The sequence below is a fragment of the Spodoptera frugiperda genome, chromosome 25 (assembly GCF_023101765.2).
Source record: "Spodoptera frugiperda isolate SF20-4 chromosome 25, AGI-APGP_CSIRO_Sfru_2.0, whole genome shotgun sequence".
NCBI classification, from domain to species: domain Eukaryota; kingdom Metazoa; phylum Arthropoda; class Insecta; order Lepidoptera; family Noctuidae; genus Spodoptera; species Spodoptera frugiperda.
The window spans coordinates 21,127,641-21,155,394 of record NC_064236.1 but is presented as its reverse complement, the minus strand read 5'-3'; the positions used below and the strand labels follow the sequence as shown (position 1 = coordinate 21,155,394).

Genomic DNA, 27,754 nt, shown 5'->3' with positions numbered 1-27,754 from the left:
TAGAATTTTTCATGAAAAGCAACTGGTGTAGGTGGTGCCAATCATAGTTTCGTATTGTAATTCCGCGCCCTTCATACTTATTGAACCCAATTTTTGGCTTCTGCGCAGGCAATGACAGAATCAAGACTTTCAAAATATGCATTATGCAATCTCAAGTGTCTCATTAGAGTATGTCTAACAAGTCAGTTTATATAAAGAATATTTTAAAATATATTATATTAAAATTATATTAAACACAAAAATTTAAATAAAATTAAGTAATTGTATGATAGAATTATAAATATATTTTTTTAAATTTTATTATTTCTACTAAAACACACTGATTTTTTAGTCAGACGACTATAAAAATCTTTTATTAGCAATTAAAATAATAACCTTTTTAATAATGTGCGTATTTATTGAAAGAGTAAAGGGGGCCATGGATATATTATTCATAATCCGGGGAGCCTCATCAAAAAAAAAGGTTGGGAACATCCTTTTTTTAAATTATATGATGATCTTGATGTTTAAGAGGCCACTAAGTTTTAGTGGTTTCTGTTGGGTTGGTAAAAATAAAGTTGGCAACACTGGTTACCACTGCCAGACTGCCAGGGTAGTAGACAGTAGAGTAATAACTTTGTCGTGCTTAGCTTGTGACAGACATTTTTGATTATTATTTTTAAACAACTGACTCTTGTTTCTGCTTCAATATGAGTAAGTACAACTATTTTTAACAGTAATTTATTACCTTTGCGTTTATTATATTGTCTTTTATTTATAATATGTTAATATTGGGACGTAAAAGAAATATTGCACGTGTCGGCACGTATGTACTGTGTCTTTTCTTCGAAGTTGAAAAATTATGTTTAATTCACTTTAAATGAAGTAAAGAGATATTTTATTGAAGTGTTAACTTGTGAATGGTTGTTGTGGGTTGGCAACTTTGTATGATAAATAAGATCTGGGAATATTACTTTTTATAATGTATCATAACGGTTTTCTTTTTCATTGTTATAATATGGATGATGCGCCGAGGTACCTACCTACTTAACGGACGCTGTTGTAAACTGTCTGCCGAAACGCGAATACTGACTCGATACCGTAATTTATTATAGACAGTTGAATATAACAACTAAGTGATTGATAAATACTTATAGCGCGCGATTATCTTGGATGATTCGATTAACTATATAACACGGGTACTACTTTACTGCAAGTGTTACGGGTAGTTAGGGCCACTTTTACTTATTTGGTAAGAAAACAAAATAGCGTTTAAATTGCTGAACTACGAATTACGATATAAAAAGTACAGTTGAAGTTTTAAAGTTTTATTCGTTTATAGGTAATATGAAGTGAATTGTGATATTTGAAATGCTCATGCTCATTATTAGTTTTCATTCAATTATGTTATTGGAATGTGAGAAAAATAACAACAGTACAATTGTGTGTTACATGGATCTAATTGGTCACAATAACATTTACTGATTAATATAATAACAAAACTGAAACTAATATGTAATTAATACATACTGCTTTGATTTATATCATAGATTATTATTAATTGTTCTTGTGGTATTTTTATTACTTTATTTTCTCTAATTTATTTAAACACTGGAACTAGACAGGAAACATAAATTCAAGCTTAATTAATTTAATAAATAAGGTTTAGATATAATAATATTATTGTTCGTGAATGAGTATATATTAAAAGAATGAAGTGTTTACCTTTACAACAAATATAAACGCTAATAAACGTATAAATAAAAATGTTTCGCTTTGTCAGAATTATCAGTTATATTTGCCTACATCATTAATTTGTACCTACTGCACATAGGCATACCTTTTCTATATGTTACATCATAATGTTTCTTTTATAATTTTTACTGTTTAACTTATAATATGTTATCATTAACTTCTATCTTGCTATGCGATGCTAAGCGTATATTTCATAATTAAGTTGCACCAGCAAATTTTAAATTAATATTTACCTATGAAACCATCACTTTTGATATGAAATTGTTCTCAAAAACGGTAATTTCAATTTTTATACTATAGTGGACTTATTTTGACATATCCTACAAAATATACCAGATAGAAATAAGTGAGTTTATACATTTTGTCGAATGTGTTGCAATAAGTCGATGAAATGATTTCAACTTACAGATACTTAAAAATAGTTTAATATTTATTTATTACCCTGATTATAATTCATTTGATAATTTATTTAGCATTTTTATTAAAAGACTAGTTTGAATTCCTATTATGACATATTATACATTTATAGTAATTTTTTTGTCATAATATTTATAGCTACTCGAGGGTTTTCACCGATTGATCTATTAATAATAATGGACTATCCAACACTAAAAGAATTATTCAATTCATAGCAGTAGTTCCACTGATTAGTATGTTCAAACTAACTAACCTTTACCGGCCTCATCTAGCTATTTGAAATATTGACGTGTAAAAGTGTTATTTTATAACCTATTTACAGATAAAAAAAATATCATTTATAATAATATATAGACTAGGTGACCTGGCAAATTTTGAACTGCCTCAAACAACTTTTTCTCACCTTTTAAACCTATCCTGGACCTGGAAGTCAAAATAATTTAAGATCAAAAATTTGCCAAATGGGTCCAGCCGTTCTCGAGTTTTAGCGAGACTAACAAACAGGAATTGATTTTTACATATATATAGATTATTACTAGCAAAACTAATTATTTTCCCTGTTTCCTGCTTTTCTCTTGAATTTATCCTAAATTTTCTTTGCTATAAACCTTTTGAAGACCGAGACCTTTCCAATGAATGTAAACCTGTGGAAATCGGTTCATGCATTCTGGAGTTATAGCGTCAGGAAGGAAAACCCGACTTATTTTTATATAATAGATATTATATATGTTGGATATAAGGTGGTATCTCACTTTCGATATGTTGGTGAAAGGAGAATCCCACTTCTGTGGGGCCTACTCTAATTCAACAAACGAACGAAAAAACTTCGCAAATTTACGTACATGCAAAGCGAACTTTTATTTATATCACCAAGGGGAAACATCATAATAATATATCTAATCATGATCATCCAAACTACACTGTTAATTATTTGTATAGGTAATAGAATGTCTTGAAAACACCCAATAATATTTTGACCTACCTAGTATTCGAACCTAACTGCGGCACACACATTTAATGGTTATTTTATTACTTAATCCAACACTTAGCAATAAGGTAGATGATTACTTTTATTTTAATGTCCGTCTTGTCTTGTCTATTTTAACGGAAACCTCTTTCCGCGATATAATGATTTGAAATGTCGCGTGACGTCATTTCTAGGTACGTTTAATACGTAGATAAATAATTATGACGTTTTTGCTACCACTCCTAGACTTTGATTCGTTTTATCTAAGTATTGTTATATTATTAAATCTTACATGATAAAAAAAAAAAAAAAAATTTACGCGTCTAATATTTTTTCTTTACCTAAATGACGGAGTAAATAGATTGTTTAATTTTTTCCCAGCATCATCCCTATTCGGTATTTTATTTGGTCCTTCTTTTTTATATTGTTTTCTACATTAACTTTATGTATTACACTTATTTTACGTTTTAAATAAAATTGATCGACCTGGCCATCGCACGTAATCATGCAATAGACCATCATAATTCGTAATCATGAAATAGACTAAACAATTATTATAATACGAGAAATGTCAACAAATATGTTTGTGTTTGCATGCAATCTATTTTATTTAAAACGAAAAATAAATGTAAGTTTGATATGATAACAATTTAAATAATAATTTATCTTGATTTAGCTCATGAGGTTGTCGACGGGTTCCCTCTATCTGGCAGAATATTAATGCTCCGAATATTATAAATTTGTTTGGCATAACACACTTGGCAGAATATTCTTTAAACGAATATACCGTAATGTTTTGCAGAATGTTTATATATCCGAATTTACAAAGGCATATTTTTAAGATGGTAGAATTTTATTTGGTACAATTACTTTTAGCAAAGCTTAATTTTGCATAATTACCCGACTGCGCCAGAAGGAGGGTTATATTTTTCGAGTGTATGTATGTATGTATGTATAATTGTTTGGCACGCTCTGCAGCCTAAACGGCTTGATGGATTTTGACTTGAGGGGTGTCGTTAGATTCGTATTAACTGTGAGAGTGACACTGGATATATCAAAATATTAAAAAAACAAAATGGCGGATTTTTGGCGCCAAATTCGAATATTTCTCACTCTCTAGCTTAAACGGCTTGATGGATTTTGACTTGAGAGGTGTCGTTAGATTCGTATTTACTGTGAGAGTGACACTGGATATATCAAAATAATAAAAAAACAAAATGGCGGATTTTTGGCGCCAAATTCGAATATTTCTCAGTCTCTAGCCTGAACGACTCGATGGATTTCCGCTTCATAGGGGTCGTTTGATTCGTATTTAGTGTGAGAGTGACACTAGATATATCAAAATGAAAAAATAATAAAACTAAAAAAATTAAAATAAAAAAAGTAATTTAAAAAACTAAAAAACCCGACTGCGTTTCTTTATAATATTAAAATGAAAAAACCCTAAAACAAGAAAGTCATCGCAAAATTTAAGCAGTCGGGACCCATTCTAGAAAGCCAGCCGTATGTGCCCTCACAAAGTCTTTATATTTAGAATGGGTCCCATGTAGATTCAGCAATCATTGTGCCGATAGTCGTATCTGCCAATGGCCTCATAGCCAAAAGCCTCGACCAACACCTAAGTAGGCTAACGTTAGACGGTTGGATCAAGAGCCTGATGCAGAAGGCAGTACTTCTGGACACAGCGCGTATTGTCCGGAAATTCCTCTCTCTTGAGCCCTGACCGCCGGTAGCTTGGATTTATCCCGTTACTGGTGGGCTACTGCTTTTTATATTTTTAAATGTTTATATATACAGGGTGTCCCTGAAATCGACGTCCAACAGGCATCAGATGATCGGCAGGTTCCAAATGTTATCAGAAAAAAATAAAAAAAATTTTAACTCCTACAGTTTTTAAATTACAGTGACTTATGCACACTAAATCCACGAAAATGTACACCCTGTGTACAATCTTTTGACTATTGTTGCTACAAATCTTTATTTTTTCGTCTGCAGTCTTCCTTACATTATCCTGAATAGTGCTCCAGTAATATGGAATCATAAATTCTTAGCCAACTGCTTTAGATTGGAAAACATTGTTAGTTTTAGAGGAACCAAATACTCTGAATAAAATGTTCACCTTACTTTAAGTGACTGTACTGAATAAATTATGTATGGCGCTAGTAGTGGCAAATTTCACCAAAGTTGGCGCATTTAATAAGGATTATAAAATGATATAGCACTTTGCACATTATTTCTTAGATTCGACACAAAAAAAGATTTTTCAACGAAACTCCGTTTCGATGAATTTATTTGAACTTACTAAAAATTCTTCTAGTGTACTTAAATCATACGTTACAACCTCGTATGCACTAGACAACACTTTGCACGCGATTTGTTATCATCACGTTGAAAATCAGCGAGAATCTCTTGTCAAACAACATTGTCTGTTTACCCGTGATTTCGCTTTAGGTTTTTATAGGACTTGGGATTTTTTTTTATATTTTTCTGATAACAGTTGGAACCTTGCTGATCATCTAGTGTCCGTTACGTCGATTTCAGGGACACCTTGTATATGTCGGCGCAACCACATCAATTATCCAGAGAAAGTAGAATAAGTTTGGTTAATTCACTTGATTTTCCTAAAAATCAGTTTATTAATCATCAGTTGATTATTTTAAGTTTAACACGATGTAAAATTAACGTTATCATTGTAATTTCAATACTTAACCTAAAACTTGTAAGCACGTGCTCGTGCGCCGAGTCCTATAAATACGCCCGCACTGTAGGCAATGGGGGCAGTTGCACTCCGATCGCCGTACAGTACGGACCTCTCTGGGAGTTGAATAAACTAAGTTTACAGTACTCGTGAAGTTTTTCTAAGCCCCAAAATGGGTGACCATCGTGAGAACAACAACTGTGACGTCAGCAATGATGACGTCACACTTTTTCAAAACACCACGTAGATTTCTCCTTCGTCATATATATATTTAAATTAAATATTTAAAAATGTAAATAACTACTTAGTAAAGTGCTTAAATAAATAAATGACATAATAAATAATAATTTACATAATAACTTAAGTCGCTTAAATCGGGACTAAATAAAATAATCGACATGGTATTAAGTACATGGATCTCATAACTTTATACGGTAGAAACTTGGGCTTTTTACATGATGTTTTTGATGGTATCTCACTTCTTTTGTAGTTTCAACAATTATATTCCATTAAACATTAAAATGTAACTGTATCAATAACTTTGTAATCCCATAAATTTTTATGGGTTTCCAAAGTTATTGATGCAGTTGATTTATCTAGAAAACTGGACCGAATTTACAAAATATTCGATTTTTCCCTTAATGTAGATACTAAACACTAAGTGTATTCTAAATTTGAAGCCTCTATGTCTGTTAAAAGTGCCTTATACTTTTGATGATCTGTCAGTCAGTCAGTCAATCAGTGACACTTCCTCTCGCCTCACTCAAGGCGGGAGGAGCCATTTATTTATTTATTTAATTCAAAAGTTACAACGGTAGACAACCAATTACTGCGGCGCGTTGCGTTCCGCGCGCGCCTCAAAGAGCCATCAGACTTCTACAGAAGGCTGATGCCTTATCCGAAGCTGCGGACTACCTAGCGGGTTTACCGGGGCTCCGGCTTGACAAGCAGGAGTAGGAACGGGGTGGTTTTTAGTCAGTAAGAGTCTGACACTCCCTCTTGCTTTGCCCTGGCGAGAGAAGTCATTGGATGATTTTCCCCCCTGAAAAAAAAAAGACAACCAGTTACAGCAACTTACATACATAACTAAAACATAATTAAACAGGATACATACAACAGGAACATAGGATGACTTTCTCCACTACAAAAAAAAAAGGACGGGGCGGGTTGTTTAACCGGTGTGGGTGGTTGTGTGGCGGTAAACGGCAGCTACTTGGATGTTTCTATTCAATCTATAACCCTTTATTGTCACAATAATGTTCCCGAAACTGTACCCAAAATGGTATATTTAATCCCTAGATAAAACCGAAGTCATAGTTTTGGTGCCATATTAAAATACCGGCCAAGTGCGAGTCGGACTCGCCCATTAAGGGTTCCGTAGCAGCAAGTAAATGACATACATAATACAAAAATTATTGAAGTGAAATAATTACTTGGTTTTACATAGTGTTTGTATGAGCGACAAAGTTATATTTGCGGTTTTTGAATATGTATTATTTCTTAAAAACTAATTGTGATATCTCATATATACAAATTACAAACCAATTTTCGTTGAAATCTACAGCATATATTTTTTTTAGTTTTCTCACTCTCTTATTTTAAAAGCGTCCCTATCTTTCAAACAATTGATTTTGACGAAAAATGGATTTTAGGAACCTTAATATCTTTTTTAAAGTTAATAGGTAAGGTAAAAGATTTTTTTATCAGTTCCTTGTATGGTATCCCTTTAATTTTTTGACAGTAAAATCATTTTATTGTCTTAAATCTTTCGGTAGAATTCGTCACTGAAACTTACCATATTCAAAAATAAAGTAACGGTTTCAACCACGCGCCGCGCTCGCGAGATAAGGTCATCACACTTACGGACATGCAAAGAGCTTGACTTAATACTTGACTTTATGTTTTATATTTCACTAGCAAACCTGACGAACTCCGTTTCGCCAGTATTTTCCCTGAATTCTTTTTTTTTCTCTTGAAATTTTCCTGAATTTTCTTTGCTATAAACCTTTCGGAGCCCGAGACCTCTCCAACGAATGCAAAACCGTGAAAATCGGTTCGTGCGTTTTGAACTTATAGCGTCAGGAAGGAAAGATAAAGATAAATGACAATGCCAGATCCTGCCCCACTTAATTTCATCAATGTACAAGAAATGTAAATTGCATAGCATGCAGCAATACGGTTTTCGTAAAAGTCGATCGGCTGGAGATCTTTTGGTTTACCTGACACACCGTTGGGCACAGGCGATCAAGTCTAAGGGGGAAGCGTTGGCAGTTAGCTTGGACGTGGCGAAAGCCTTCGACCGGGTTTGGCATAAAGCGCTTCTTTCGAAGCTTCCCTCCTAAGGGCTTCCTGAGAAATTGTGCAAATGGGTCTCCTGCTTCCTTGCTGGCAGAAGTATTAAGGTCGTTATCGACGGGGAATGCTCCGACTCTGTCTGTTGTCAGTCCACAACTGTGCGCTTCTCGCGAAACTTTCTGAGCCTCAGCCCAACAACCTCGCACAGCAAAACTGTGGAATAAGCTGTCGTCGGCGTTATTTCCGAACCGATACGACCTTCAAACCTTCTAGAAAAGAGCATACTCATACTCCTCTTTAAAAGGCAACGCACCTGTGACTCCTCTGGTCCATGGGTGGCGCTGATCGCTTACCATCAGGTAATTCGTCTGCTCTTTTGTAACCTATTCCTTAAAACAAGTCCACATCTCATTATTTCTGAAGCGGAACGAAGTTGCCGGACAGCTTGTTATGAATAATGAAATGTGTTTGTGTAGATACAGCAAACCGCAGGATCGATTTTCATATATTTGAGAGGGTCCCTTAATGGATTAGTTCCAATTGTATTCAGTACAAAATCCTGCAATTATCTGAGTGCTACATTAATTTATTACGAAATATCCGTATTTTGCTTAATAAAATTATTGAGTAAACTATCAAGTAGTACGTTGTGTATTTCTGTACACAATGAAAAATAAGGACCATTGGGCACCGTTTTACGAATTTAAGAACGAAAAGAGATTTATCTGCTGTAGTTGTATTAAAAAGACTGGGATATGCGATTCCTTCCTCACTGAAAATACCCCTGTCGCCACCACCTGAATTCATAAAGGCAACCGGGTCCTCTAATCACCAGCTCTGGCGGTTACTATCTAACGCTTGGTACAGTACAACTCTAGGGAGATCTACCGTCTCCATTGGCACAGAATACTACACTTGCTGCATGGCGGCATATTACCACCGCGACCGTGCCACACGGAGAATAATTTGTACCTGTCCCACCTATTATTTTTTTCTAATAAAACTGTACTAAAAATAAACCAGAGCGTTTACCTAAAGAGTTTTTCAACTTCACAATAACTGTCGGGCTTCTAGAGGGGAGCTTTTGCAACAGTTTGTTGTATTCATTTCACATTTGTATGGGTAATTTTTACGTAAATAGATTCGATAAGATCTCAGCTAACTCGCGCACTCAGAGTCATTTAATGGTTACTTAACTCAGTCCTTAGCAATTGTTTTCCATACAAAATCGTTACTAAGGAATAGTTTAAGTGAGCATTAAATGACTCTGAGTGTGGCAGTAAATGTCTTTACATAACGAGCTAATCTAGTAATAATCTAGGATTAACACCACGCTTTGGAAGTTTTAAATAAGTATAGGTAGTAGGTGTCTATTCAACTTGTTAGGTACGGTTGCTGTATAACTATAATTATGGTACTATGTCCCTTCTCGGGAATTTTGTCTATCTTCACGTACACGATACACCTTATCACAATGTAACTGAAGAAACCGTTTTGAATCGTACAGGTTTCTAATGGCATATTTATATACAGGGTGACTTTGAATTCTCTCTATCAGTTGCAAATACATAAATAAACATTAAAACAACTTAATTCAAATCAGTAGTTTTTATTTATTTATTGATGTGTTTGTAGTTCGGGAATTTTTAATCAAAACCAAAAATTTTGATAAACTCAGAAACTAGCCACTTTCGGACGAGGGACCTCATCCTAATTTTGTAGGAAATTAGTTGCATTATTACCTCCCGAGAGGAATACGTCGAATTCAAAGTCACCCTGTAGAATTTCTGTTATACCCTGGAAAACGAGTGGCTCTTCAAGCGTATCTATTGTTAGAATTTGCGTGAATGCCGTCTCATTTCTACTTCAATCTACCAAGCTTGCATTAAAATTAATGTATCTTGTGTATTGTATAGTTCTATGCAACAGCATACTTTATAATACATAGTTAGAAAAAAATTACCTAGAACCATATTTGTACCTGCTCCCAAGTAATACACTTGGGAACAAAGAAAATAGGTCACGTAGCGTTTTTCTTTTTCATTTCTTGATAAATATTTTCCAATACAAGTATTTTCTTAATTGGTAACGTATGTCGGACAAAAGGGAATTTAATTACCTTTAAAAAATGAGAGTAGAGGTATAAAAGGCGAGATAGCGACCAAACGTCGGCCCATTTAACATAAAAAAGAAGTATTTTATTGTACAATTAATTAGTATTCTAAAGTTATAGAGGATTCTTTAAAATTATAAAAACGCTTTATTAGCGACATTCATTCTTGTTCCAAAGGCTCCAAACCGAATAAAAGCCAGTGTTTTACATTGTAATTCCCAACCTTTGACTAGCAAGTGCTTTTGCCTTGTGCACAAAGGCTTGTCGACGTAAACTGATTCAAAGAGAGGTTCAGATACTACAGGCTAGCGATGCACGAAACGTTATAATAACAATGTGATAGCGGTGGATTGCGTATACTCGTAGATTCACGATGTTTTGTTTTCTCAACCTTAATAATGTTGATTTTATATATATGTGTATCTATGTGAATATGTAATTGTATTTCTGGAGGAACTGACTCCCAAGTCACAGGCAATAGGCCTAGTTTGGGAGCCAGGGGTCTTTTAATGTGTTCAATGTATGTTAGAAATAAAGTTGTTTATTATTATTATTTATTTACATATATCGAATCGTGACCGATCGATAGCTGAAGATTTATAGGTTACGTACATATTTGTCACTCTAAAATTATTAATATCATTGAGCACATAGCATGCCTATACAAAAAAAATCCTATTACCATTTATCTACCCAACATTTAATTTTGTCACTCCGAACTAACCCAACCATTTTTTCGAACCCGGACCCTTATGTTCTGCAACTGCGCTTACGACCATTCTTGCATTTTCACGACAGAACTACTTATAAATTATAATGCGTTTTGTTGAGTAACTGCATGCCAGTTATGGTACGTTACAGTTCGCTGAATGCAGCCTGCATACAGTGAACTAGGTTTACTTATTAAACGAACGGAGCTGTACAATGTACACCCTCTATTCAACATTTATTGTAAGTCCCATGGCAAAAGGGGTCAGCAAATTGCCATATACTAAGCACATTTCCAGACTCCGTGCTTAGTGTTACTACTGAGAAATTACGAAAAACTGAAAAATGTCCAGCAATTCTTTGCCCGACCCGGGAATTGAACCCGATACCTCTTGCCCGGCAGTCGGACTTGTGACTACTCGATTAATAGGGCAGGGCTCGATTAACAGATAGACATTAAAATAAAAATTTAGGAAACTAAACCCAAATTGCCCTCCTTCTCGAAGGTGATTGAAACACAACTTCAAAGAGGCCATGGTATCATTCCTTTCGAATTAACCCATTCGAGCGTAAGCCCGGAGGTAAAGTTCACCGTGCTTGTAGTCGGTGGCGTGACAGTATGTCACTTATAAGCAATTGTGATCAATTGGCCGAGCGCATTGTCAATCGACCCGTGTCAAGCAGTGCAGTGCACCTATGATATATTGTTAGGTCCTTCTTACACTTGATACAATTGGCATACAATGCACTGAACATGTCGAGTGGCGGACAACTCAAGGGTATATCGTCTCAGACATGATTGAGTCTGTCTGTAATATAATGTACGTAGCAATCTTTCTTCTATCGAGAGGTGAACAGTAACGTAATTTCAGCAAATATGTAAACTCCCATGCAATCCGCAATACCGTAGGTTCAACAAGTACCTTCTTCTGAGTTAAAGACACCAATGAAATAAAAAAAGTTAACTACAGCTTTTTTTTTGAGAGGGGTAAATTATCCAATTACTTCTCCCGCCTTGGGTGAGGCGGGAGGGAGTGTTAGACTCTTACTGACTAAAAACCACCCCGTTCCTTCTCCTGCTTTGAGCCGGAGCCCCGGTAACCATTTACGTTGTCCGCAGCTCCAGATCAGGCATCAGCCCTACTGGGCCCCATCTGTGGTGGTCTGGCTCTTTGAGGCGCGCGCGGAACGCTACGCGCCGCACGCACGGGTCTGGTTCTGGTCGGGCGGCGAGCTACCCTTTTTCTTGCTATTTTTTGCGTAATAAGTATGCTATTTGACGCAAAAAAATTATGACGTCATAATTTGCAATGTCATACAAAATTCATAGAAAAGTAACGTTTTTGACATTTCGATAAAAGTATTGAATTTGACTAGTAGGATAATACCCTATTATAATTGATATTTTAATTTCACAGATACTTTCTGTATCAGACACTAATTGAATGGGCATTGTTTAAAAATAAATTACCTTGTGTTTTTATTGAATTTTTCGATAATATAGACCATTTAACGAAACTAATTTGAATATTTTGATTAAAGGATCAGAAACCACTTCAAAAATATTTATTTAAGATTTTACACTTTTTGATATGGGTGACGTCATCATTAGGCACAGAACGATAGTATCTGTGCCATAGTGTGGTTGCATTAAAAAAGTACAAATGTCAATAATAGCTGTCTGAATAGAACTGTCAATAATAATAACCTTAATATAGGCTGTAAACAATAAAACCTGTGATAAAACGTAATTTAACATATGATATAGACAATAATGGGACTGACAATATCATAGGAGTATATTACTTCTGTGATACTTACATTAAAATGATCTTCGCGACAATACAAAGTATAAACTTTGTAATATTTCGCACCAGCTTCTCGACACCACTTCTATCGTAAGTCATCCCTATTGCGAACGAAGATTTTGTTTGGACTATTTTTACAATTACTGCTGCAACTTAGAACAAAGCACTTTCTGTATTCCATTTTCACTTTATGCAGAAGAAACTTAGAATTTGAAACTATGTATTTTTTGTAAACAAAACCGAAACAAACTGACATGACATTTATATTTGACAGTTGTAGGCTTGATTCAAAACTTTTTAATTTTTGAAACATGAGGCAACGATCCTAATGTATACGTCCTATTATGACGCGATTTGAAGGACAAGCAAGGTCAACCGTATTTTAACGAAATATCAATACATAATAAATATTTTAAATTTTTAATTAGTCCATAATGATTAGTAAGTCTATTCCTCGAAATGGTTTTTCAATTACGAAATTTTATAAATTATGAACAATGCCCATTACATCTGTATTTTGAATCTGATACTGTAAGCTCAGTGAATACGAGAATGTAAACTAACAAACTTGTAATGGGTTGCCAAGCATTATCTTTGCCCAAACTAAAGTTTAGCCTGTTCCGTTCAATACTGTACACTGTACTCGCATACATAGAGGATATCGTTCGAGGTAATCGTATTCGCCTTTGCGAAAGACAATACAAAAAAAAACTAATTTGAGAAAGCATTCTCTATCAACAGCATTCTATTTAGCTAGACTAGCTGCACGGGATTTCGGTAACATGTATTGTGATTTTAAACAAAAAAATGTGTACAGTACCTACAAGAACGCCCAAAAACTTCTAAATTATTACGTGCCGTCAGGTATCTCACTGTCTCTGTTTATCTAAGGTGTAATGTAGCGACAGCAATATGTACTTAAGTCGCGAGGCTTTCAAGTATATTTAAATAGATTATTGATCTGTAGGTACGGGCTTCTTTATTGAATATATCTATTATTTCGACAAGCCCACAGGATAATAAGCTAGCCTCCGGCCATAGACATCTGTCGTCACCGAGACAAGCTGCGGTAGACAATGTACCTGAGTCGTTTATTAGGTTCTATAATTTATCCCAGGCACACTTATTTAGCGTCGGCGGCTAACTATGTTATCTTATTTTCAAACATTAACATCTTAGCATATCAATGTCACCGACCACCGCTTAAATCGACCGAGACCTCAGGGCTTTAAACCTGCTGTGGACAATAATTCATTATGAATATTTCAGTATCTTCGTCCCCTGACTGTATTATGATTTTACAAAAGTAGCTACATTTTCATTTGATAAACAAAGATGTGATTTGTGTGTGTTGAAACACGGCCCCCTTGTGCTTCAATTCTGCCTATATTAATTTAATTTATGCGAGGAGCAGGACATGGCCCCCGGGCGAGCTTCTCAGTATAAGTAATCGTGTTAACTTGTTAAGTGTTTGTTGCGTACCGGCCAGGGCACTGCATGCAAAACTTATTTATGATAACGATATTCTGTAACGAATTTTGCCCCTGTGCTTGTTCCACTTGGAATGAAATGATATTTATTTCTATAAGTAGGTTATAAAATAACACTTTTATACGTAAATATTTGAAATAGCTAGATGAGGCACGCATTGCCTATCCTGAGAAGAAATGCCGAAACAAACTCAGAGGACATAGTCTCTTTTAAAGTCCAGACAATGAAATAGAGGATAATGTGAGAGAACCGTGCAAGTTGATTCTATGGTGGTCTTTAGAGGAAAGAACCACAACAGTATGAGCGGGCCTGTTCAGATGGCAGTACGCATGTGTCAGTTTACAATCAGCTCAGCTAACGGCTGTTGCTGAATGAACCGACGAACAATATCAACCAAAAGAACATTTGGGTAGGTCTCGTAAATGCTCACACTGTCAGAATATAATTAACTAAAAGTGAAATGACTAAGCAAACTCTCGCACGGTCCTCAACTAACAATTTAAAAATATGTTAAAAAATATCTATTGATATTAATGTCTAGTATTATGTCAAATTGTATAAAAATGTAACTATATGTTTCAATCATGTCAACATGACCCGTGTGGACATTATAGTGGCTCACTCCCAAGCCTGACTATCATCTAAGTAGTATTTTATTTTATAAAACGCTTTACTGTACAGTTTTTCTTTAATAACATTTTTAAATAGTTCCCTAAGAGAGTGACTAAGGTTATAAATTGATCGAATTGCTCTTTTCTGCAGCACAAAGACAGACTGAATGATGTCTAGCGTCTAGTTGAATTTTAATCAAACTTTGCGCTTCTCACTCAGTTTTCGTTTTTGAGTACTTTTGTTTACAAATGAAAATGGAATTAAGCCAGTACAGTTAAATGACATAGGTCGAATATTGTACCTGCATCCTGGTCTGTTACGCTCGTGTTCACAAAGAGGCTAGTTTGACGGTTTGCAGCGTATACAGGGTGACTTTGAATTTGACGTATTCCTCTCGGGAGGTGATAATACAATTAATTTCCTACAAAATTTGCCCTGAGGTCTCTGTCCGAAAGTGGCTAGTTTCTGAGATATTCGGTTTTTGGAAAAAAATCCCGAATTGACTACAAAAACTTCAATAAATAAAAAAATATTGGTTTAAGTTGTTTAACCAATAGTAATCATTTACATTAACCACAGTAATCATTTATTAATACTAATAATGGCAGAAATATTCGTTTTCAAATAGCAAGTAAATTCTTATCAAATTTTGTTTTGTGTCACTAATTAAATTTGGTCAATAGAAAACTACTTAGATTTATTTAAAAAAATATATATGACACTAAGCGTACAAACTATTAGAAAAAATTCCTTGGTTTGTCAGCTACCCAGAAACGTAAAATTATTTTCAAAATTCTCAAAAACAAATGAATTAGGGCTCAGGGCTAATTTTGTAGGAAATTAGTTGGATTATCACCTCCCGAGAGGAATTCATCGAATTCAAAGTCATGTCTGTAGCACAGAATAATAAGTCTGTAGTCTGTATATACCGTGTTATTGTCCACACATTGTTTAGTTTACAAACAAACAAATTGCAAAGGTAAAGCCCGAATTACGTGATTGCAATAGTTCAAAACACCGAATAGTCGTCATCCAAATCAATTCAAATCATTTACATTTTTTTTTTTGTCAGCCATGGTCGTCTCACTGCAGGGCAAAGGCCTCCCTACCCTCCTTCCACTCATCTCTTTATAGAGCTTTCTGTGGCCAATCCTTTTCATAGGAATCGAGTTCATCCCGCCATCTCCTTTTTGCCTGCCGCGACGCCTATTGACGTTGAGTGGGCTCCAGTCAGTAGTGAGTTTTGCCCAACGCTCGTCCGACATGCGGCGGACATGTCCAGCCCAGTTCCACTTCAAGCTTGCGGCTTTTTCAGCCAACGTCAGCGATTTGAGAGAGTTGGAGCGCAGTGTGGAGTTTCTTATTCTGTCCGATAAACGGACTCAAGATACTGCACTCCATAGCTCGCAGGCAAACCTTGTGGACTTCTGATATTTTGTCAAAGACCAGGTCTGTGCACCATAGGTGAGGATGGGCAGAAGCTGCTTGCGAAAGAGCTTTCTTTTTAGTGTTAATGAAAGGTTGCCTTTCATTAAGTCCCCCATGGACCAATCGCTTTTCAAGGCGTTCTCGGTGCGTAGAGCAACCTCTTTTTCTTGTCTTGTCTGGAAAGAGACATATGTAATAATATTTACATAATTATGTAATACGGTTATGTATGTATTGTCATAACTCCTGAAAAATGACTAGATTTAGTAATACATAATCATTACATTGACGTAGTTCATGATTAAGAGCCCTAGTGTGTATCGAAAGCACTCAGGAAACTGAAATAGTACCTACAGGTAGAAACATTATCCACCGAAGGTATAGACATAGGTGCACCTTTTGTGTTAGCCAAATATGACTGCCGTGCAATCATATCCAAAATATAGGTACCTACATAGAACCCGAGACACCTTGACGGGAATCACACTTGTGAGTGCCGTTTAATGGTTAACAAGGCTTTCATGCCATTTATTACACGGTACTAATAATCACAATATATCTCAGTTCCTAGAGGCAGTATGACGAAGGATGGCAAGCCGTTGCCGTATCGGCACTCGGCGCCGCGGAACAGTCGTCACAACAAGCACAGGAAGCCGAAGAAGCAAGTCTCCGAAGACGAAGAGAGCGAAGACTCCCCCGTGGAGGAGCAGCCCCAGGAGGAACAGCAACGCAGCCCCTCACCCATGCAAGAGGAACCCACTGTGCGGTTACCTGAAGTATGTATTAAGAATTGTTCTAGTTGAAAAAGACAGTAGTGAATTCAAAATTTTAAGATTAGTGAGAATTCCCCAAAATCGAAATGCTGTCTGCAATCTGAGACTAGATAGAGTGATGATATATTATGATGAATGTGAAATGTATTTTGATAGTACATGTCAACGAGCAGACGAATCACCTTATTATGGTAAGCGCGCCGCCCATGGATACCCCCTTTACACCAAAGGAATTACAAGTGCATTGCCAGGCTTTTGGGTTTAGGGATTAGGAAGCTGAGGAATTGGCCCTACTCTGCAGTCACTGCACACCTAATTAATCATATAATCAAAACTAACCACCATTTTGTTTGTACAGGAGGTACTGAAAGCTCTGTACAAGACACCAGGCGTGTTGATGATAGCTGGCCTGGTCTCGTGGGACCTGGTCGCGCGCCGCGACAACAACCCCACTAAGAGGACGCATCCCAACCTTTACACCTTCCACAAATTTACTGATCGCAAGGTAACTAATAGTTTTATTTAATTTTGTCCTTGTTTGTACAATAAGTATGAACTATATATCCAGGATAGAACATCAAAAGTCAGTAAGTTTGACACTCCCTCTTTCTTCACCCAAAGTACCGAGTCATTGGCCATTAACAAAGTAACATTATTATTTTCAGTACCGGTTCATTGCCAGTAGCTGTTCCGCTGGCCACTCAGTGCTGGTGGATGAACATGGAGAGGTGTACACTTTTGGTTAGTATATTTTTATTACCATTGTTAGACAACCCCAACCAAGAAGACAAAATCTTACATTAGTCTACCTGCTACGTCTGTAAAGCGTGAACGAAGAGTATGACAAAGCATTAGCACCCCGTCACCCAGAGCTGCGGACTGCCTAGCGGGTTACCGGGGCTCCGGCTCGACAAGCAGGAGTAAGAACGGGGTGGTTTTTAGTCAGTATTAGTCTGACACTCTCGCCTCGCCCGAGGTGAGAGAAGACATTAGATGATATCCCCACCTCAAAAAAAAAGCACCCCGTCATCAGAGTTTACCGTTGGACTATGGGCCTCCTCTACAAAAACGAGTTTTGCATAATATCTATGATTGGCTAACAGGGTGAAGACCACAATTAAAAAAAAAAAACAGATAGTGCTGCTACCTGACCTATGTAGTTCCTTAATTGGATCTGTTGATTCTCTTGGGTCCGTTTAGCAGTACAGTAAATATTAAGATTTGGATAACTGAATCTATTTGTTTATTTTATACCAGGTCGTAACACTTGCGGTCAACTTGGGTTTGGAGACACGGTGACCCGCAATGTGCCGGAGCCGGTCCCGGCTCTGCGCGGCAAGAACATCATCCACGCCGCCGTCGGACGACACCACACGCTTTTTGTCACAGGTCAGTTAAATGATGAATTTCAATATGCAGGCGCGTTAGGGATAGTGAGAAACATGGGTAAATGGGTCTGGTAAATAGAAGGAATAATTTAATAAGCACCCGAGCACCGTCAATATATGAAATAGAAAAGAACTTAGTAATGTACTTACATATGTAAACTTACCTACGTCACATAGAGGTAACGAGAACTACAAAGCGACACTTGTACTACATTCCTTAGACAGTTCTCAAGGTCCCATCACATTCGTGCATCTGGTCATAGAAGCAAGTAGGTTAAAACTCTCGCACTGCCACTCTGAATATTTTTATAATTTTTTGTTTCTGTTATTCTAGACACGGGTACCGTGTACGCTTGCGGCGACAACAAGTGCGGACAGTGCGGCATCGGGAACACTACGCCGCAAGTGTTGAAACCCACACGAGTGCGATACAGGCAAGTAAAATATTACGCTACTAACTAGTCCGGCGCGGTGTCACTCGCTGCTCGGATCGCTTCAAATAAAAAATCACGACTATAAGAATATTTGGCCCTTCGGATTGGTCTGGCTGTCCACATAAGGTATTAAAATAGTTCGCATCATGCTAAGCATCATGTCTTCGACTATAACAAAAGTTCAGTTATTTTTTTATGAGGTTTGAAGCGTCTGGGAGGAATAAGCGCCTACAGGAACGGTCTGTCAATATGAAATATTTATTTGGAATATTCTATGTGACATATTGTTAGGATTTGTGAACGCAACTGACAGATGTCACGACTTGTCTATGTCAAATATGTTTTTTAATCGCTGGTTGTTTTCCCTTCAAAATGTCCGCCAGGTATTTTTATATTTTCTTACTTAGAATAAATGTTTAATTAGTTCAAACCTATCTTTGGGCTTTCAGTTCATATTATATAAAAATCAGTACTTCGAATATGTTTTTGTCTAACTTTTCTACCGCCTTTCACCAAAGCCAAACTAGCGAGTATGCCCTGGGATCTTGGGACTGCAATGGATGCAGGTGACGAGCTGTTATTCTACGTGGAGAACTAACTACCTTTGTTCTGTCTTCAGGCTGATGATGATGAATTATTAACGTTCAACTGTATTATCCATCCATATATGAATAGTTTTCGAAAATTTATTTATTTATTTTATTTATTTCTTCATCACAAATACAGTGAATGGCGGACTTAATGCCTTAAGGCATTCTCTAACAGTCAACCATAGGGTAGTGCAGAGAAATGAAGCGGATCGATGCGAAGCCAAAACACAGGCACAAAAGAATAAATATAAAAATACAATGTACAATTAATAATATAAGAATACAATACAATATATAATACATATATATACATATATAATACATACAATACATGTAATACACATTACATACATATACATACACATAATGGAGAAATAAGTTTCCTCAATTTCCTCAATTGTCTTGAGTTGCCAATCTTTCATTATATGCTCGCGGACTTTAAATTTAAAGGAACTGCGATTTTTTGCCACTCTGATCTCCTTGGGGAGCGCATTCCACAGAAGAACAGCTTGAATGAAAAAAGAAGAGTGAAGGAAGTCAGTGCGATGAGAGAGAGAAAATATAATTCGTGCGACATAATATTAGGTTAATAAGTTGATACCTATATTTATTTGTAACAATGTTATCTGTTTTGCAGTGGTGCTCCAGTAGTGAAGGTTGGTTGCGGTGCTGAGTTCTCCATGATCCTGGACTGTAACGGAGCTTTGCACTCATTTGGACTGCCTGAATATGGCCAGCTCGGTAAGTACTCTCAATCAAGCATTACTGCAGTAAATATTTAATGCATAGGTCTGCCCTTGCATAAAATTAGTGTGACACAGAAAGTAGAGTATAATTAAGATGTTTTGTCTACTTGTTTACTCTACAAAAACATAAACGATTAATTCGCAACACAGGTCACAACACCGACGGTAAATACTTCGTGACCTCAACGAAGCTGTCGTTCCACTTCGAGACAGTTCCGAAGCATGTCGCCCACTTCTTCGAAAAGACAAAGGAGGGCCACATCAACATCGTCAAGGACGTAGAGATTGTCGACTTTTCTTGCGGGAATAATCATACTGTAAGTTATATGATAAAGGTTGCAGGATGCCACTGAATTTATATGTGTGGTCTCATTACTTCGAACTGGCTATCTTTCTAGCCCTTATAAGTCATTGGGCTTGGCCTATGTTTAGCATCAGTCATCATCATCTATGTTTAGTCATCTTGTGCTGTTGATTTGACGAAGTTGTAATACAAATTCTGTATGTACTGTCTTCTTGGGCAAATGCCATAATACTAGTTGAATAGATTATATATAATACTAGCTACTTCCGCGCGGTTTCACCCGCTCTGCTTGGCTCCTATTAGTCATAGCGTGATGTTTTATAGCCTATAGCCTTCCTCGATAAATTCACTATTCAACACAAAAAGAATTATTCAAATCGGACCAGTAGTTCCGGAGATTAGCGCGTTCAAACAAACAAACTCTTCAGCTTTATAATATTAGTATAGATATTTTAAAGAAATGGCTGACAAGAAAATATAAATTAACTTTTAATTATGTTTATAGATGACTTAAAATACTGCATTCATCACTCTTATTTTGAAATGTACGCAGATGATCATCTGCGTACATTTAAAAATTACAAAAATCGTCAAAATCGAAAATTACAAAAATGAATAGATAGAATGTTGTGATACTTACTAACGCCATGGAACTTATTGTCAACAAATGCTATCACATAAAGTTTTCGCGCAAGAAGCACAAATTCTTAACATCTTACACTATGAAGAGACAAGCTTTAAAGAGTGTAACACAGGTCAGAGACTTAGGGATTATTATTATTTCGGAAATGCGTTTTACAACTAATATAGATACAATAATTGATAAATCAAATAGAATGCTAGCATTTATAAATAGGAATACTACACAATGTAAATCAATAATAGCATTAAAAGTACTTTACTATGCTCTGGTACGTAGCATAGAATACTGCTCCGTAGTGTGGTATCCTATGTATCAAAATAGCATTCAATTAATTGAAAAAGTATAGAAAAAAATCCCAAGAAGACTCTATCCGTGGTATACAGCATACTGTGAAAGAATTTAATAATTCCGCAAGGCTAGTTAGTAATACTCTTAGTTCTTATTATGTTTGAACTTTATTTATTTATTTCTTTAAATTGCTTCATACAGCATACCTACACTAACTGTTGTTTCCCATATTTTTAAGATTTTCTGTACGTATCTTAGTTGGTAAGCCTTAACACCTTAGACGCCATGTCGGACAACGCTGTCCGACACTAGTGGAGAAATAGCCTTTAACAGTTTTTGTTGGCAATGAAGGTGTTAATAAAATAAATAAATATGGTTCAATATATTATAGTTTACAAAAAATAATTATGAATGAATGTTCCAGGTGGCTATAGATTCGAGGAAGCGTGCTTACAGCTGGGGTTTCGGCGGGTTTGGACGACTAGGTCACGCGGAGCAGAAGGACGAGAGCGTCCCGCGCATGATCAAGTACTTCGAGTCACAGTCGCGCGGCGTCCGCTCCGTGCACTGCGGCGGCACCTACAGTCTCGCTGTTAATGAACTCGGTAACTTTCCTTATACATTCATCGATAATTTTTGATCTTCATTACATATACAACGTGTAACAAAATACCCATATACATCAAAAAGCCCTGATGTATACAGGTTCAATAGAATCTCTACACAAAGTTTCAGTTTAAAATACGTTTTAAAAAAATATTGTACCAAATACTTGGTATCGCATGGTTCTTGATTTCAAATCATACAAACGTGTCACAATACTACAGACAGGGGTACTAGCTAGTATCACGAAACATTTCTTCTGTCAATCGGATCGCCTAGTACCTGTCTACCTAATTTTGATTCGTGAGGCGGCGCGATTGGAAAAATTCATAACTTGGTACCACGAAAATATGAGTTTAAAAAACCCTTCCCGTATCGTTTGTTATGTTATCTAGAAACCGTCAACTTGATATGTATACCCCTTTTTGTTACACGTTGTATTTGACGAAAAGTAAAAAAAATAAATAAGATTTATACAATGGCTGGCCATATCGCATACTCTGATACTTGATATAAAGTCTGTCAGGCTCAGGTAATTGATATAAAGTATTACACAATTATTGAACTCGCACTTTTATATCATAGAGGTAGGCAAGGCAACACTGCGACATTTCTACAAGCACATACCAAAGACCATGAATCGGAATGAAACATTATTCTTTTACTAACTGATCCTATCCTAAAGTCCTGTCTCTGATGTGGATGTACGTCTGTGGGCAGCACTGGTTGCCGACCAATTTCCTCTCTCCTCTCAAAGCCCAATTATAATACAATAGTTATATTATGTTCACAGGTGGACTCTTCCTGTTTGGGCAAACTAAACGCACTGGTGAGGCGAACATGTACCCAAAGCCGGTGCAAGACCTAAGTGGTAAGCCTTGAGATATGTTTTATTTAAGCACTAACCTCACACAAATGGTTTTCGAAATTCTCTTTCTTTATAAACTGTCGAAAAACTGATGAAAATACAACTTTCATTTTTATTATTAACTTGTATTGGCTTGTGTGAAGTATTGCTGAACTAAGGCCTACTCTTCATAAGAGGGGTTGACATAAGGGGTAGGGAGATCGGGTTCAATAGTAAACGTATTAACATTGATTTATAAATGTCTCAGGCTGGAATATCCGCAGCGTCGGCACCAGCAACACTTCGATCGTGATCGCAGCGGACGATTCGCTCGTTGCCTGGGGCGTGTCGCCCACCTATGGGGAACTGGTAAGTACAGTTTAAACACCATTCATGTTTTCTGTGGTTCTGGGTCAGAGTGTGATGCATATGAGATATTTTTATTTTGGTAAACTAAGATACTACTGAATTGTCCTGAATCGTGGTGTTGCTCACACTATTGAGGGGGGAAATCACTATTAATGCCAATCACGTAGTGCAATAAACACACCTCATATATTAAATGAAAGCCATAAATAGCATAAACAAAACTATCTTCAGACTGTCAAATAAGACATATGTGACAGTCTGAAGATTTCTTGTCCATATTTGTAAAAATACGTCAAGCTTTCCATTTAATAATTAGTCACATTATTACTTCATTACAGGGCACAGGCGACATCAACAAGTCGTCGGCGCGCCCCAAGGAGGTGACTCGTATGGACGGGCTGAACATTACTCAGGTCACTATGGGCTACTCCCACACTCTGCTGCTGTGTGACGACGCCGGCGAGGAGGTTAAGGCCAAGCTTGCCTCGATGCCTACCTTCAACCCATAAACTGCCTCAATTACAACACAAAAACGAACCTCACTAAGGGACGACATTCAATGTAACTAACTATTATCCACAAGCTAAGAACAATCTATATAAATATTATAAAGAGGTAAAGTTTGTATGTAATGGAATCTTCTATAAATAATTAACATGGACAAGCATTTAAATTTCAAGTTTAGTATTGTTACCTTATGCATGCCTTTACTGTATTAATGTAGTAGTTAGTGTCGCCTCTTAGTCATTACTGGCTGTTTTTGTTGAGATTGGGACGCGATACACGACCTTTCAAAATGGTTGTCCCTAGCAACTATGGAATGTTATGAGTGATTATGTAACATGTTTCTCCCGTTCTCAACAAACACACGCTGACACATTTACAATAGCCGGCCTATTGAAATTTCATCGTAATTTAGTTTGGAAGTCGATTATAATAGTTGTCCAGTAGGTATCATAATTCCTAACTAGTAAGATTTTATAACTTTGTAATGGTATTAGTTGCAATTTTTTGAGCTTTGGATTTATCGATAATGAATGATTTCGTGACATGTTACTCAGTAATTCGAGTTAGTAAATGTTGTTCTAACTTCGGCTGCTAGATAATTGACTGCATTTAGACCTTTTTATAGTTGAATTGTTTATATTATACGCTATTTAACGATTGTTTTCCGATGGTCGAACGACCTGCCTATACCTATTACAAATTATTTGAAATTCTAAAAGTACAATCGTTTTTGAGACATGGTTTAATAAGATATTGCATAGAGTGTAGTAATTCATTAAGCAGTACGTTCGCCACAGGAAAACACGTTGAAATGTAAGCGCATATATCTTTGCTACTTTTGGGTAGAAAGGTCGTATAAACCAAAACCCGACTTTTCAGGAAAGCAAAAAAAGTTATTTTTACCAAAATAATCGTCTTTTTTGTTTTTACTAATGAAAATAGATAATTAAAACTTATCTGTATTCTTAACTTTAAAAGTTAGCGTGGATTTGTATCTAAGAAAACATATTGGTTAATACACAGCATGAAAATGTTTTGGTAAGTTTACACTCACAATTGTATGGTTTTAATTAACTCAATTTCGCCAAAATGGTTTTTAAGACCTTTGTGCCCAAACGTATCGACTCGTTTTTTATAGCTACTGTTACTTCAAATATAAATGATTATTTATATTCCTGTTTCCGATTGTATGTGTATGTACATATAACATTGTTTTAGTAGAATTTTGCAGTTTTGTGAGTAATACAACTGAGATCATAGCTCAAAGCTAACTACTGGCATATCGTTTACTAAACCGTACATGTTGTAGTTTCGAGATGAAATCGTTCTTGCTCTTGTTAAGTAAGAAGATTCACTGCCATCGCTTACCGATCTTTATTATTCCCCATCGAGCTGTTAACAAACTGACAGCTGTAGCAATTTCATTGTTATTTGCCTGTCTTCAAATATATTTTGTAACATAAAATCATTTGTCGTTCATTCGATCATCAAAGTCCCAAACGCTGATTATCCATCGAATTGTTTGATTGTAAATGAAGAGGTTTTTTTTACTTTTTAATTACCTTATAATAATAATTAGTAAATATGGTTATTAATATAAGTTTTGATGTGCATTGCTCAGTATTTACTGTTGCAAAAAGGTAGGTTTTAAGTGTGTTGTTACCCCAGCAATTAAGTAGCTCCAAGATAAATTTGAGTGGTATTATTATAATTAGTGATTAAAAATATAGTATGTGTTGTCGCTTAAAAAATATTTTTAAAACTATTCCTGTTGTGGGAATAAAATAATTTCCTTCTAGCAAGAAACTTAAAAAGTGCAACTCAAATATTTGCATTTGGCGGATATACCAAATCTCTCTAAGTACTACTCTCTTGCTGGAGTGACGCACACGGTTTTCAAGAAGTATGTAATTTTAATAAATATATTATTGTGTATAAGATGTCGAACTTAGACAAATTTCGTGAGACATTCACACTTATTGGTCTTTCTCAGTTAGAATAAATAGCCAGACAAACAGTACAAATACACATGAACAAGTAACTTTTAGAGTGCAAGTCGTGAACACGCCATTAAAATAATAATTTACATAGCTTGCTATTATATTTATGCTCACCACATCTTCAAAGTTATAAATGGTCAAACTGTTCCGATACATATTGTTTCCTGACAACTGAATATTCCCATGGTGTATTTGTATATGCATTCAGTTTATGTTGTCAGAGAATAGTTTTAATAACACTTGTGCACTTGTTGGAACACCGACAAAATCCCAACCACAAAAAAAATGAGCACCCAAAACTGTTAACTTTTTATTATAGATATATACACTGTGATTGACAATAGATACATTACCGGGATTCAGTTAAACCAGTCTCGCGAAATTTGTGCCAGTGTCTGAGAAAGTGAACAAGTAGCGAACATGAAGTACAATGGGGGACAGATCTGCCTGATCACCACTAAGTTAATATTTGCTTGCACCTGATGAGAGCCACTCTCTAGCACTGCCCCATTGAACTTGAATTGTCAAATTTATTAACGCTAGCGAACAAATCAAACGCATCACTGCTATGGTATTGCATGGGATACGTCATGAAATTCTTTATTTTTTCTTTTAGATGTGAATTGGGGCGTCGCTGACGCTTTTGCAAGGTCAAAGCAATACAATTTTAAAATGATCAGGCTGTTCTGTCACCCGTTGTAGATATGAAAACCTAAGTTTTCATTCATATGTACAACTGATTCGATTCAGTTGAGTCCCACGTCCACGACGATTGTGTTTGACGAAAGCATGCATTCGTCTAATGACGCAACGTGGACTGTTCTTGTTGATTAATCTGTCGTCACTATTGTAATAAATATGTAATGTTAGTAAACTGTCCACTTTATCAGGCGCGCTGCGGCCAACGCCCACCTCACTTCGATCATTCTAGTATACGATTAAGTATGATAACAATTTTATTATAGAACAACTCGTCCGCGAGATTTTCTACTTTATAATTCTTTATAACTGTAAGTGATCGTACTTATTTAGTGTTTATAAGTGTAGGTGTATGTTCACATTCCCTCTGCCGGGCCCCATCTCGTTGGACCTTTATTACTGTGTCGGGCCACTGGTGACTATAGACTGAATTTTACTCGAAATCTAGTTAAACGAACAATATTATCATATGATTTATGCCGCGGAAGCACCACCACAAGTTAATGCGATCGTTGGCTGAGAGGACGCTCACTCATCGCCTGTTCTTATCTGATAACTTAAGGTTGTTATAAAATATTTTGTTCAGAGGAATAACAATCTCATTTCCTGTCAAGACTAACGGGTACAAAGTATTTGTCATAATGTAACCTTGCCGACTGTAACATTTGATAAATAAACTTTTTTTTGTCAATGTATACCATTGTTTTTGTTATGTTTACTTACCCTACTAATGTATCTATTTACTTTCTAGCAGAAATAAATAAGTGACCAATACCTGGGGGTCTACTCTTAATCAACGAAAAACGAAGTTTCGTCCGAAACTTCGCAAATTTCGACTACAATTCCATTTATTTACTCCTTGTGAACAAAAATGAACGAATGAAATGAAGATAAATAAATAGGTTATGATTTGAAATTAAAAATAAAATGTTATTTTATAATTTCGTTAGTAAATCAATAAAACCTTTTTTTTTGAGGGGGAAAATCATCCAATGACTTCTCCCGCCCTAGGTGAGGCAAGAGGGAGTGTCAGACTTTTACTGACTAAAAACCACCCCGTTCCTTCTCCTGCTTTGAGCCGGAGCCCCGGTAACCTTTTACGTTGTCCGCAGCTCCGGATCGGGTATCAGCCCTACTGAGCCCCATCTGTGGTGGTCTGGCTCTTTGAGGCGCGCGCGGAACGCGACGCGCCGCACGCACGGGACTGGTTCTGGTCGGGCGGCGAGCTACCCTTGCTCGCCGTCCGCAGACCCGCACTTACGTTGGCCGGAGATCGTCACGCGATCTCCGAC

At 36.3% G+C, this 27,754-nt stretch overlaps 1 protein-coding gene and 1 long non-coding RNA gene across 2 annotated transcripts in view; one reads left to right on the top strand and one right to left on the bottom strand.

Annotated features, from left to right (window-relative positions):
* The window catches only part of LOC126912444 (uncharacterized), a 113,460-nt gene that overhangs the window by 71,895 nt on the left and 13,811 nt on the right, over positions 1 to 27,754 (bottom strand). The window lies entirely within an intron of this gene.
* On the top strand, positions 537 to 27,157 carry LOC118279904 (protein RCC2 homolog). The gene is made up of 12 exons (XM_035599787.2): positions 537 to 693; positions 16,836 to 17,047; positions 17,403 to 17,549; positions 17,710 to 17,785; positions 18,302 to 18,433; positions 18,767 to 18,866; positions 20,094 to 20,197; positions 20,353 to 20,519; positions 21,862 to 22,042; positions 22,834 to 22,911; positions 23,156 to 23,256; positions 23,595 to 27,157. Exons 1-12 carry the CDS (start codon positions 690 to 692, stop codon positions 23,763 to 23,765), a joined length of 1,473 nt encoding a protein of 490 aa, XP_035455680.1. The 5' UTR covers positions 537 to 689; the 3' UTR covers positions 23,766 to 27,157.

Coding starts and splice junctions, on each gene's coding strand:
- LOC118279904 (XM_035599787.2), top strand. Junction 17,786..18,301: donor TGGAGAGGTGTACACTTTTG/GTTAGTATATTT, acceptor ATTTTATACCAG/GTCGTAACACTTGCGGTCAA. Junction 20,520..21,861: donor CTTGCGGGAATAATCATACT/GTAAGTTATATG, acceptor TGAATGTTCCAG/GTGGCTATAGATTCGAGGAA.